Source organism: Fonsecaea nubica, assembly GCF_001646965.1.
Source record: "Fonsecaea nubica strain CBS 269.64 chromosome Unknown Scaff35, whole genome shotgun sequence".
In the NCBI taxonomy this organism is placed as follows: domain Eukaryota; kingdom Fungi; phylum Ascomycota; class Eurotiomycetes; order Chaetothyriales; family Herpotrichiellaceae; genus Fonsecaea; species Fonsecaea nubica.
This window is the reverse complement of record NW_019173708.1, coordinates 81,919-94,850: the sequence shown is the minus strand read 5'-3', so window position 1 is coordinate 94,850 and position 12,932 is coordinate 81,919. Positions and strand designations below refer to the sequence as shown.

The 12,932-nt window shown below is 52.8% G+C and overlaps 6 protein-coding genes across 6 annotated transcripts; 4 read left to right on the top strand and 2 right to left on the bottom strand.

Annotated features, from left to right (window-relative positions):
- Nucleotides 1-408: 408 nt before the first annotated feature.
- Nucleotides 409-1,744, bottom strand: AYO20_05815 (hypothetical protein; the record flags this gene model as incomplete). Its single annotated transcript, XM_022644107.1, has 3 exons — nucleotides 409-711; nucleotides 766-1,088; nucleotides 1,591-1,744. The coding sequence occupies 3 exons, from the start codon at nucleotides 1,742-1,744 to the stop codon at nucleotides 409-411; spliced, it is 780 nt and encodes a 259-aa protein (XP_022499867.1).
- A 264-nt stretch (nucleotides 1,745-2,008) lies between these two features.
- Nucleotides 2,009-2,853, top strand: AYO20_05814 (hypothetical protein; the record flags this gene model as incomplete). The annotated part of the gene is made up of 2 exons (XM_022644106.1): nucleotides 2,009-2,232; nucleotides 2,310-2,853. 2 exons carry the CDS (start codon nucleotides 2,009-2,011, stop codon nucleotides 2,851-2,853), a joined length of 768 nt encoding a protein of 255 aa, XP_022499866.1.
- Nucleotides 2,854-3,418: 565 nt separating this feature from the next.
- On the top strand, nucleotides 3,419-4,732 carry AYO20_05813 (mRNA surveillance protein pelota; the record flags this gene model as incomplete). Its single annotated transcript, XM_022644105.1, has 2 exons — nucleotides 3,419-3,496; nucleotides 3,557-4,732. The coding sequence occupies 2 exons, from the start codon at nucleotides 3,419-3,421 to the stop codon at nucleotides 4,730-4,732; spliced, it is 1,254 nt and encodes a 417-aa protein (XP_022499865.1).
- A 220-nt stretch (nucleotides 4,733-4,952) lies between these two features.
- On the top strand, nucleotides 4,953-6,422 carry AYO20_05812 (hypothetical protein; the record flags this gene model as incomplete). The annotated part of the gene is made up of 1 exon (XM_022644104.1): nucleotides 4,953-6,422. The coding sequence occupies one exon, from the start codon at nucleotides 4,953-4,955 to the stop codon at nucleotides 6,420-6,422; it is 1,470 nt and encodes a 489-aa protein (XP_022499864.1).
- Nucleotides 6,423-7,710: 1,288 nt separating this feature from the next.
- Nucleotides 7,711-9,609, bottom strand: AYO20_05811 (hypothetical protein; the record flags this gene model as incomplete). Its single annotated transcript, XM_022644103.1, has 3 exons — nucleotides 7,711-9,097; nucleotides 9,150-9,391; nucleotides 9,445-9,609. The coding sequence occupies 3 exons, from the start codon at nucleotides 9,607-9,609 to the stop codon at nucleotides 7,711-7,713; spliced, it is 1,794 nt and encodes a 597-aa protein (XP_022499863.1).
- An 814-nt stretch (nucleotides 9,610-10,423) lies between these two features.
- Nucleotides 10,424-12,000, top strand: AYO20_05810 (hypothetical protein; the record flags this gene model as incomplete). The annotated part of the gene is made up of 2 exons (XM_022644102.1): nucleotides 10,424-10,481; nucleotides 10,529-12,000. 2 exons carry the CDS (start codon nucleotides 10,424-10,426, stop codon nucleotides 11,998-12,000), a joined length of 1,530 nt encoding a protein of 509 aa, XP_022499862.1.
- Nucleotides 12,001-12,932: the final 932 nt, after the last annotated feature.

The window sequence follows — 12,932 nt, the reverse complement described above, 5'->3', positions numbered from 1 at the left end:
TGTCACCCACTGCCCTACTCTGACGAGCCTCTCCAGCACCCAAAAATGAAATCTGGTGATGTGTACCAGGTATCGAGGGAGGTTTCCGGGTCACTAGGAGACATAGTGGCAAAACCTGGCTGTGCAGCTCGAGTGCTGGTGAACTTCGTCACGGATCAGCGCGCGTGGCCGGAAAGTTTCTCTCCGAGAATGGCGTCGCTTTCGGATTCGTCGCGGATCGATCGCTGTGCTTGTAGTGACATGTAATTGTACATTTTCGCTATCACGGATCCACGAAAGATCACAACGGTAGGGATAAGATCTACTTGGTCAGTGCAGGAGCTGTTTGAATGGTAGAGAACAGATTGGGAGGCAGCCGTCGTCGGCCCAATTCTAAGCTGATCATTGATTTCGACGCTGATACGTTGCCTATAGTTCCGTCACCGGCCGATGAATGGCTCTTTGTATAAAAGTCTCGACGTCTCTTCTGTTGATCTGACGATTCTGGTCGTAGACAAACACCTCATCGTCATCACCACGATGTAGTGCCAACGCAGGCAGGCGTGTGGCGTCCACACCAAGTGGCTCGAGCAAAAAGGGCAGATTTGTTGTATCGAGGGTTACAAAGTTGATCTTTCCTTTGTACTTGAGAGCAACGTGCTTCAGTGATTCGGCGATGGTCTTTCTCTCTCTGTCGGTTTCGGCGAGGATAAAAGCGATCGGCAATCCCGACTAGAGTCTCAATTAGCAGGAACACACATACAAAGCCTGAACAGTGCACGGAACCTGGGTGTGGTCAATGTACGATTTCAAGTCCAGCCTACCGATTACCGGCGTCGAGGTCTGTTCTGCGAACTTGAGAATCGGTCCCATTTCAAAGTCGTCACGATATATGGGCTTGACTTCGTCCAGGGAGTTCCAGACAACCACAAAAGGGGGTGGGATATCCGCTTCTTCAGCTAGGGTCAAGTTGGTGGTGGTCACCACCAGAAACTTGTCTTGAAGTTTTTCGGCCACCTGGCCTCTGACGGTCGACAACTCAGGAGCTTCGTCCTCAGATACGACGAAGAGCAGTAGCGGGACGTCCAACGATTTTAACGTCCCGAAGACTTCCCTGTCAGGTTGAGAAACCAGTTGCGTTATAGTTTGGAGTACTTTGGTTACAACGCTGCAAAAGTCAGTGCTGTGAAGTCACGACGACAGCAATACTAACGAGAGAGCCCGGAATTTCCCTCGATACCGACTTTGTCTTGATCCATGGAAGAGTCGTATGGTTGGAAAAGAAGCTACCCCATAAGAAGGGCAAATATCCGATTCACCTTCGCAGTCGATGAATAACAATTGCACGGACGGCCACGGTTGCAGCGCCTCTTTGGCCGTTTCCAGCTCTGGAGCCAGAGCCTTGCATTGGTCACTGCTAAGTGATCAATATACAGATCGTTTTCCCGTCTCTTTGTCGCGTGCAACGTACTACCAAGGCTGTGGTTTGACGGCCGCATTCAGTCAGGTGATATCAGAACCGGAGGGAGAGAAAAGCTACGCACCAGACAAACTAGAATCCCAAGGTATCATTAGCGACAGGAAGAACCAGTGAACAAACTTGTAACTCACAGACAGCAATGACCAAGTTGTCCTTGCTTGGGGACGTCGACACGAGGGCTTTGAGCGTTGCGGGCGCTGTGTACTCGAGTGCAGCCTTGCAGCCATGAACCTGAATCAAGGCAAAGATGATGACCCACGTTCGAAGAAGCATTTGAGCCTTCATATCGGGCGGTAGATGTTGAATTGTGAGATACTATCATTGTACAGAAATTAACATAGGCATAAATCTTATAGAAACAGCAGGTCGAAAAAGCAGCCAGTCGGCGGCTTTACCGAGAGCACGATGGATGATATGCTGATATGCTGCATTTATAACATCGACCCTCTAGGCATGGAAAATTGACCAGCTCTGTTCGTTCTTGGATGTTGCCCAGATCTCTCCGCTGACGGGGTTACTTGCTCCCTTATCCGGATACCTGATGCCAATATGACGCCAGTTGGGACATTGTCTCTCATACTGCTACCTGTCCTGGCGGCCATTCTCGGCGCGGGGCACTTGTATTCAGGTTGGAACTTTTTATCTGTCTGGCAGGGTGATCTCAGCACAAATGGTAAGGGACCGAAAACATACCTGCTGTCAGAAGATCCCTTGGTGGTATACATACAAGACTTCCTCACCCCACAAGAAGCCTCTCATCTGGTCCAGCTCGCGTAAGTGACCAAACTCTTCAAGATCGCCTATTGACATCCCCGAGAGTGTTGGGGCTACTAAGAGCTTTTCACGATAGCGAACCCCGTTTCAAGCCCTCCGTCCTATGGACTGACGAAGGCAAAGTCCACCGAGACTCAGCCTACCGATCGTCCATGACGGCCAAGCTGCCCAGGGACAAGATCATCCAGCAGATCGAAGAGCGCGCACGGGCTTTCCATTTTTACCAGCCTGTCGGCGATTTCCAACCCTTGGTGGTGCAGAACTACGGCATTGCAGGGCAGTATCGAGACCATTACGACTGGTACGGCGACGCCAACGCGGTCGGCGGCAACGTCGCGTCGACCTTCTTCGTGTACATCCACGCAAATTGTACCGGGGGCGGTACAAACTTCCCTCGACTGAAGCCACCGCCCGAGGAGGAAGAGTGGTGGTGCCAGTTTGTCGATTGTGACCGTCCCATCGATGACGGGGTCACTTTCAAGCCGATTCAAGGGAACGCCGTGTACTGGGACAATCTCAGCGGCGATGGCAAGGGTAACCCGCAAACCCTGCACGCTGGAATGCCCGTGACCTCGGGGAACAAGATGGGCCTGAACATGTGGACCTGGCAGTCAACCTGAGCTTGCACTCCTTAGTTCCGAGCGGAGCAGAAACAGAACTGGGGGTTGAGCATTGGAATGCAGCAAGCAGATCACGCGGGCAAAGGTTAATATAGTCGATAACGAGTCATTTGCCGAAGAACAAATTTCAAAGTGTGGCCGACTTATCAGTACAGGTACAGTGGCCTAGCCAATAAGGTAGACTTGGGCAAGAGATAATCATTGAGGAATGTTGAAATGGTGGAGGTCGCGACAATGAAGTACTACCAGATTGTAAGAAACACAATCGCTGGGACAGGTGAGGATGTAATACATTCGAAAGAAACATGTCTGGTCAGGGAAGAGTCAAATCTGGTGTCCTGTTGCGATACAGAGGAGGATAGATCGGGGGAACATGGTACGTCACGAAGCATATTCAAGGGACGAATGGGATGGAGTCAAATCTACACTGCGTCGGAACCCCACGTAAACCCTCGAGACCACGAATTATTCCCCTCGTATCAATCTTTGTCACTCACCCGTCCGCAATTGCGACCGCTAATGATACCAACGACTCGAGCAAACCGAGCAATTAGACATCGTGGCAATGCGCCTTGTCAAGCGAAATATCAACGACGACGGGAGTGGGAGTGTCACGCTGTGCCCCGAGGAACCTGAAGACATGGTACTTCCACCACCCTGGCCGCTCCCCCGTCGTGCTCACTCTGAAAGGTGTTCCAACTAGTGGCATGCTTATAACCTGATTCGGCCCACAGACCTCCTCACTGCCTCTGCCATCCGGCGGGTGACCACCGAATCCTCTTCGACGGGCTCTACGTCATCTCAACGTGTCCACACGAATCTCACGATACGGGTCAAGTCGTTGGATTTCGACCCCCAGGCCGGACAGCTGCATGTGTCGGGCCAGATTGCACGAGAGAACAGGTATACTAAGATCGGGCAATTTCACACCCTCGACCTCGAGCTGCAGCGCAACTTCACCCTTGAAAAGGTGGTCGAGGGAAGTGATGGGTCAGAGGGCTGGGATAGTGTCGCGCGTGCACAGCTAGAAGAGGCTATAGACCCTACGAGGGGCACTGAAGCGGTCGCAGTCGTCATGCAGGAAGGACTGGCCAACATTTGCTTCATCACACAGTTCCAGACCGTCTTGAGGCAGAGAGTTGAGGTCTCGGTCCCGCGAAAGCGGACAGGCGCCGGAAGATCGGCGGATCACGACAAAGGCTTGACCAAGTTCTACAGTACCGTGCTGGACACGCTGCTAAGACAACTTCAAGGCCTGATGGAGCACAAAGATAACAGCACGAGTTTCCCAATCTTACTTGCGAGTCCCGGATTCACGGCCGCAGGCTTTCTGAAACAGATCAGCGAGACCGCCGCTACAAAAGGGGACAAGATGCTGCAAGACTTGGTGAGGAGGAATGCTTTTATCGTGATCCACAGCAGCTCCGGCCACCTCCACAGCCTCAACGAGGTTCTCAAAAGCCCAGAGGTGTTAGTGAGGTTGAAAGATACAAAATATGCTCGGGAGACTGCGTTAATGGACGAATTCTATGCTCTCCTACGCAAGGACGACGGACGAGCATGGTACGGTCCGACAGAGGTCGAAGCGTGCGTTGAAAAGGGGGCTGTGGGTCGTGGTGGAGGAGTTCTGTTGATCAGCAACGCCCTGTTTCGAAGCCAGGACGTCGCGACGAGACGAAGATGGGTCAGGCTTGTCGATCGAGTGAGAGAGGTGGAGGGCGGCGAAGTCAGAGTCCTCAGTAGCGACCATGAGAGTGGGAGACGGCTGGAAGGCTTGGGAGGTATTGCGGCCATCCTTACATTTCCTATTGAAGACATAGAATCGGAGGACGAAGGCGAGGACGCTGAGCAGCCTGACGACGATGTCGAAGAATCATAAAAGTCTACAGCAAACAGTGGCTGAGCATTCAGCCTCGTTGAGCATGGGGAAAGTCTACCGAGCTGCAGGCGGAATCTCTTCCGCCTTGCCCTAAAGTGACGTGCATTTCGTCTATTTGTTTAGTCCAAGCCATCGCGTCAACGCACCAGGATTACTTTCCTGTGCAAACTGCGTCTGGTGCCGAGACACTTTCCTCCGACCTACCTTTTCCTTGCCCAAGATGCCGCGGCCCGCGAAGCCTCCGATGACCCTGAAGGAGGCCAAGCGGGCTTACAAGAAAGAGGGAGGTTTCCGATACACGGCGTCCCAGATGGCCCGCGCAGACAGGTTGGACGCACGTGAAGAGAAGCGAAAGAAAGAACTGGAGAAAGAGAGACAACGGGCGGAGAACAAACGGAAGCGCGAGGAGAAGCTTGAGAAGGAGCGCATTGTCAGACAGAAGATGTTGGACGAAGGTCGGATCAATGTGGAGGACACCTGGGGCAAGGTGACCGCAAGCCAACCCAGACTGAACAAATTCTTTGGACACAAGCCGGCACTTCGAGCGACAAAGGAGACGACAGGAGATCAACCTGTTGTGGAAGATGAGGACATGCAGGCCGCCGGTTCTACTGCCGAAGATCCAGAAGAGCCGCCTCATCTCCAAGAGGTCCGCAGCCCACCACAGACATTCGCAGAGGTCGCACCTCCAGACGTGGATGACTATCAGCAAGGACGAAGTAATGGCTCAACTGTGCATGCTTCACCGATACCATCGTTGAATCTGAGACAGTCACCAAAACTTAGAGAGCTGCGACCGTCGCAAATCAATTCCCAGCGACTTAAACCACGTCAGTATGCGAATGAAGGCAAGGTCGCGTCGCCGGAGAGGTTAGTAGGGATACCACGGCCAAGGTCAACCTCTCCTAAAGCAGAGACAACAGCCAGTTTTAAAGAGCATCCGAAAAGTCCATCAACATTCTCCAAAACGAACGAGATCTCGGGGCAGTCGCCGTTGGAGATACGGCTTCCACAGGATGAAGTCGGTAGTATCAGCCATGAGAGTAATAAGGCAACCAAGGGGTCCGACACAAGTGAGGATAGTCTTGGTGCATCAAAAGTGCTTCTGGACGAAGACTTCACCGAGGGTATAGACGACGAGACTTTTCTCATGCTCTGCGCAACTCAAAAATCTCTTCCAGACGATCTGTCAACACGGGAGAATTCACAGAGTACAAGTCCACTCGGCAGTAACTTGGGTTGCGATCCCCCGGGATGTGAAGCAAGCCCTGTTACACTTACAACCGCTCCAATCTCGCCGTCTCGAGTGCCACTATCAAAGAGTCTTTCTGAAAGTTTCAACTCGGTGTTCAACGAAATAGAGGACGAAGATCTTATTGCACTCGTCCAGGAAGTCGAGGCAGAAATTGACACGCCGAAACAAACACCAACACCGTTAACCAGAGCTGGAAAGACGGCTCTCATGGGCCCACCTCTAGCACCAGGGCCCAAGGCTCCGGAGACAACACGCAAGTCACAGTCACTGGACACAGAGATCAAATTGCAGAAGTCCGAATTGCAATCGGCAAGACTAAAGGGAAAGAGGAGACTTCCATGGGATCTTCCAAGGGATGATTTCGTTGACCTCGGACCGTCGACGCAAGCTCTGACGTTGGAGCTGCTGGAGCAGGCTGAAGCGAAAATGAGATGAGCAGGCAAGACCCAAAAGTTTTGGAGATATCGTGCACGAATCTGATGACTTCACGAGTTGATGAGGTATCTAGAGGGGTATATGGTCACCGGTTGGGGAAGAGTGGTAATTGGTTTGACAGGGAAGTGAGCCGGCATTGCGTTAACCTGCCACCAGCACGACCACCGTCCCAGGAATACAGCAGCACAGCAACCTACACGAACATGACAGCATGAGACATTTGACTTCTCACGGCTCACTTCTGCATTGCGTTGGAAAGGATTTAGTCACAATTTTGCATGGCTGGGTCTCCATGGCGTTTTTGAGCATTTTGGTTAGAGCATCAACACTCAACGCGGCCAATGCTCTTTTTTTGAGACAGGAAAGGTCACCACTGGAACCATGACTGTTTCCGATTTGTTTTATTTTCCTTTTGAGGGGGTTCTCTGGTATTTCTGCATACGATACCCGGCACAGGGAAGGACAAGGACAAAAAGCTGGCGTTGGATTCCCTGGGGTTTCTTCTTTCTCGCTTTTTCCTTTTTGCCGGGCATTTTCAGGCGTTTTGGGAGCTGGGAGCTGGGAGCAACGAGTCGGAGTCAAGCACCACCAGGCTTGTAACGGCTCTATCTATCCACCTAGCTAGCTAGATACCCATGAACCATGAAGTATGATCTCTTCAGGAATCAGGAACCAGGAATCATGGTCTTGACAGGAGTGAGCGCGACTAGGCCTTGAGATGTAAGGCTTGAGACGCGAGCCTTGGTAGTTGAGACCAGAATTGAAACTAGAACTGAGACTTGAGACTACCTAGTACCTACCTACCTATCTACGTATGTATCAAACGTACACCCACCCTTAAAGACCAACACATGCATCTCTCTGACATGTGAGGTGAATAGAATAGAGTAGACTACGCTAGACACGAATAAAACTGATGCTAAACTATAGTATTAGCTCAGTTCTTAACATCTTCCTTGGTTGGAGAGGAGAAAATGGCTAGGCTTGATATGTTCATCAATGGCACATAGACATATACTGGTGATGTATTATACTGCCTACCTAGAAGGTAGGACATTAATGTAAAGTTCGAAGCGCTTGATTCCGAGTACGAGGTACGCCATATCCACTTGAATCTCTGCGATGGAACGCCAGACGTGCCAGATGCCATTCTAATACCGTGAATACCGTGAATCACTTTCCGTATGCCCTATTCATGCCGAGTGACCATGCAAAACCTGTAGTAACGCTGCATTACCTTGCCCAATAGCTGTATAAAAGACAAATTGCCGTTACCAGCTCAAAAAAATCAAACCTCAATCTCACTCTTCTCCCGTCGCATGTCCTCCTCGTCGCTCCCAGCCGCCTCCCTGCTCACTGTGGTCTTGCTCCATCCCCGGATCTTGTGGCCCCAGATGTAAAAGACCACAGGAATGGGAATCATGACCGCGGCGAGGCAGCCCAGCAAGGTCCCAGCCCACTGGATGCCCAAGTTGTGGAACATCTGGTCCGCGAACAGGGGGAATCCTGCGCCGAAGAACGATCGAAGTAGGGAGTTGGCGGCGATGGCCGAGGCAGCGAACATCAAATACGTGTCAATGATGTAGTTGAAGCACTGCAAGAAGATGCAAAGGATACCGAAGCCAGTCACCACGCCCGAAGCAGTCGGCGCGAGCCAATGGATCGATTTGTTCCAGCCCGTCCAGCCGAGCCAGAAAAGCCCAATGGAGAAGGCGATGGCGCCAACAATGACGGGTGGGAGTCGCCATTCCGGGATCTGGACGCCGTGGTTGCGAACGAGCTTCTTCTTGTATGCCACCTGATCAATCATGATGTAGATGCCACCACAGAACTGGCCGATGATCAGACCAATGAATGGTAAGCCACCCACACCCTCGTTCATGCCGTGCACGCCTTGGAAAATGATCGGGTAGGCGCCCAAGAACAGGTAGATGAGGCCGTAGATGAAGGACATATACAGGGTGATCAGGAAAATGATGGGTTCAGTGAACAGCATCCGGATTGGTCGCATGAAATTCTCGTCGACGAGCTCCAGAAAGTCCACCTCGACCTCCTCTTGCTTCGCGTGAATGGCAAAGTTCTTCGTCTCCCGTCGAATTCGGCCGGCCTTGGCAACGAGGACCGCGGGTGCGTATGTCTCTTTCGTGAAAAGGGTGAGGAAAGTGGAGAGGAAGCCCATGATGGAGGCGATATACATGGTCCAGCGCCAGCGCAGATGGCTATCGGCAATAAAGCCACCGACAAAGGGTGAGGCGAAGGGGCCACAGAAGACGGCCATGGCAAACGCGGTGATTGCAATGCCACGCTGGCTGTCGTCGTACATATCGGCGAAGCAGGCGGGGACAATCGCCAAGGGACAAGCCGCGAAGAAGCCACTGAAGAAACGTGCGAGCATCAGTGTCTGATAGTCTTTAGCGGTGGCGGCTGCAACGGCAAAGACGCCGAATCCGAACATCGCGACGACCAGGGGAAGCTTGCGGCCCAGCAGCTCGGAACCAGGGCCCCAGAGGATGGGCCCGAAAGCAAAGCCCAACACATAAAGCGTGATACCCAGGACGCCGACTTCGGTAGAGACGTGGAACTCGTGAGAAACTTGCTGGATGGCGGAGGAGAAGATTGCGCTCGAGAAGGAGGCCACGAAGGTGATGAAGGAAAAGATGATGGATGTTCTGACTCTGTAGGAGCATGTTAGGGATGACGAGGACGGCACAACAGGAGCAGACGTACTTGTACCAAAACGGCCAATTCTGTGGGTGTTCGGGGTCGTCGACGCCCTCAAACTCGACAACGTACCCTTCGGTGTTGTCTTTGGGTGGTAAAGGCTTGCCGGCACCTAACGTCTGCACGGTAGCTGTCGATCGCCGTCGTGCGCCGGTTGATGGTCGGCTGCCCACGGTGAGCTGATGCTGTGTCCGCGACCTTGCTATCCGCTCAAGCTCGACGGGGTGGAGTGTGTGTTGGGTGGCATTCTGCTCGTGCTGTTAGCCACTAGGATAACTGTAGAAACTCCATCCATTCATACCGTGTAAGTATGGGTGACATTCCGTGAAATGGGTAAGGACCCATCAGATTCAGACCACTCTCTCTCAATATCTGGCCCATGAGTGGCGATGTAGGATAAAGTGTCGGGTCGATCGTTGTTTGCGTCGACCTCGGCGCGAATGATGTCTCTGCTCAAAGGGTCCATAGTAGATCAAGTCTTCTGTCGTTTTGAGGTTGCTTGTGCTGGTATCCGAATGGACCTTGGGCCTTCTTCCGTCGCCTTGATATACCTCCGCTCTCCATATACTTCTGCCTCCCGGATACTCGGCCAGATATTGACTTCATTTCTGCGGTCTTTTGAGCCCCGTCCGCTCAAGATGCACCTATCACCGTGTTGAGGCTTGATGAGTAAGAAGGAATCTCGCGTTGAAATTCTGCAGCCGCTCGCATTTTCCGTGTCGAGCGCGAACGGCGGAATCAACGAGGACTGCAGAATTTCAACGCGAGATGCATTGTCAAAATCGCACTTTGCCAGAACAAGCCAAGCACAAGGGGCTTTAGTGGTGGCTTCAGGCCTGGAAGATGCTGTTACTCGGGAGTGTGCAACGTCATCGGCGTGGAGGGCGGAATTGGTGGATGAACATTTCGGCAACATGATCCCGTCGGCGCGCGAGCCTGTGTTGGAAGGACCGTGTCATGGATTGATTGGTCGTCGACACTTGAAGCACAGACTTCGGGACCGAATCTTTGTAGTCATCCAGCGAGTTGGTACATATGTCATTGTAGAGATGGCGCTCATTGAAGCTGCGTGGCTCAAGCCTCAGCCCTGAAAGTGGGTCACGTGGCACGAATCTCAACTTCTGTCTCTCGTCTCCCCCACCGCAGCTGCGCTACATCTTGATTGGTATGTACTTTACAAGGCACTCCATCGATCGAACAATGTGAACACGAGGGCAACCCTCTCTCGCACCGGCATATGTATTTTCCCAAGGAGGTGCGAGCACCATCCAATCAACACCATGTCGATCAAGGCCATCTTCTACAGCAAGTTTGATCCTCATGAAGGCGCGCCGCTCCGTCTCTCCTTGAACCACAGGGGACACCCAGTTTTGACACGGGTACAGGTCCCAAGATCGTGCATCAAGTGCCTGAGGACTCGGTCTTGACCACGAGCGAACCCTCTGCATCGTCCTCCAATGGCCCGGCCACCAGTGCTCCGTCGACTGCACCATTGCTGTCCTTCTCAACCATCTCGCGCTTTGTGATCCCTCGTCAATCGCTCTGCGGGAATCTGATCTCCCTCTCTCCTCCGCCGCTCACCTCGAACACGCCTCCCACGCTCGTCCTGTCGTATCCTATATGTCTGACATCCCCGCGATACCCGCGCAATGAGTTCATCTTCAATTTCGCTTTGGTCCTCGGAGACCCCGCAACGATCGACGTGCCTTCGTATAAGTCGGTGGTGAAGAAACTGGCGCACTTGATGCGCAGCCTGGAGGAGCAGTCGCGCTTCTTGAGTGACGACTCTGCAGCCCCAAACTCGGGCAAGATATACAGCCTGTGTGAGATGCTGATGGAGGATCTGAACAACTACTCTGAATGCATGATTCCGATCGACGAGTTAAACACATTGAACATCAAGCTGTTCCCCACACTGCCGAACCCCGCGAGCGTCAAGCCCTGGCATGTACCACTGTTCACCGTTAGAATCGAGACCATGGTGGACGAGAATTGGGACTTGACCATGCTGCGGCTCATTCCCTTCATAAATGGCGTGAATAGTGTAAAACGGATCGCGGTGCTCGCGGACGCCGACCTCAAGCTCACGAAGAAGTGCATCAAACACCTGCTCTACTACGGATGTATCTTATTGCTCGACATCTTCAGCTTCAGCGCCATCTATGCCCCGACCGCCGAATTTGCCAACATGATCGCCAAGGACACGGACATGCAGAAGGAATGCGCTCGGTACGTCAACATGGCATTCGGCCCAGGCGGACAAGAGGAAGCTGTCATTGACGGCGCCACTGAACGACGGACGAGTGGCTTGACGAATGCGACCCTCCAAGATGAAGAGATATGGCCCCTGACCGGGAAAGGCGACCCCATCGACGGCGTCACGATCGTCCAGCTTTTCGCGAACCTGCGACAAGGTCTCACTGTGCGAGAATGGTATGCCCAGAATGCAAACTTGCTTGCGAACATCGACATGCGGCGGTTCGTTACGTTTGGAGTCATCAAGGGATTCCTCTATCGGGTTCACCGATACGCCATCCGCACACAGAAAGGGGCATTCTCCCACGGGCCGCCCGGCGGAAGCATGACCCAGTACGCTGATCTGACGCGGAGCATGTCCAGCGAACGCCAATTTACCGAAGAGACCTCGCCGCGGACCAGACACAAACAGCACAAGCAGTCCAGGAGTGTGGAGAAATCCATGGTGGAGAACCAGACTCTGAATGCCAGAATAGCGGAGTTTCTCGACGGTACACACTGTTTCGACGAGATATGCACGGAGCTGGGGATCAGTGAGAAGGATCTCACCGAGAGGTTGAAGAGTCGCGAAATGGGCGATGTCACTATCATCTGCAGGTGAAGTCCCGTCGTACCTTGTACTTTACGAGCTGTCCTTATGTGGCAACTACGAGTACGAGGTTACCCTTGCCACTGACCTGCGTGACCATGCGGTCTGGAGGTTCCAACGTTGGCCCCTCAGAAGCTCTTTGCGCTCATCCCACGGAGCATCGGCGGCTTCTGGATTGCCCTCAAACAGCCAGCCTGAGGATCGTTGCTCGATTCTACTCCACCCTCGGTCTGAACAAGCTTTTTATGGTTGGGACGAGTCTGCAACTAATCCGAAGGATGACCGCCGCTCCCTCATAAGCATCCTATTCTCAGGCCCCTCTGATCGACATGTTCCAGGAATTATATTCTGCTAGCACCACTTGGTAGCGCTTACGCAGGTCCACCAGTCGACGTGCGCCCCGGTGCGCCCCATATAGATGACAAGGGAGACGAGGCGCGGTCCGGGAGGCACATGTCCGGTTTGACCACTCCCAGTCATCTCGGACTTTGCTCGTTGTGTGATTACAACAGCGTTTGCTGGGAATCCACGAAGATGGACAGCACCAGCTTGCACGGGGTGGACCATTTAGAGAGACTCTGGATCCATTTTGAAGTGACCGAATGAGCCGATCCTGTTACTGCTGTGCCTCGACATATACTAGAACTCGTCGTTGTCGTTGTATCGGCTGTCACTTACAGAGAAGCTGTTGAGAATCTGAAGTCGAGCCACTGTTATGCGAGGCGAACTTCACATCCAAGCATATATAGAGATATATATGCGCGGACACAGCAAGGCAGGTCAATAGTCTGTTGTGTGGTTCAGGTCTACCTTTACACCTAGGTAGTAGACTGACACCACTCTACCGCCCACATTGCTCGTACTCGACACTGTCTGTCCTTCTCCATCCCCTTCTCCTGCTCCTCTCCCATCCCATCCCCTCCCCAATCTCCTGCCCTCTGCGC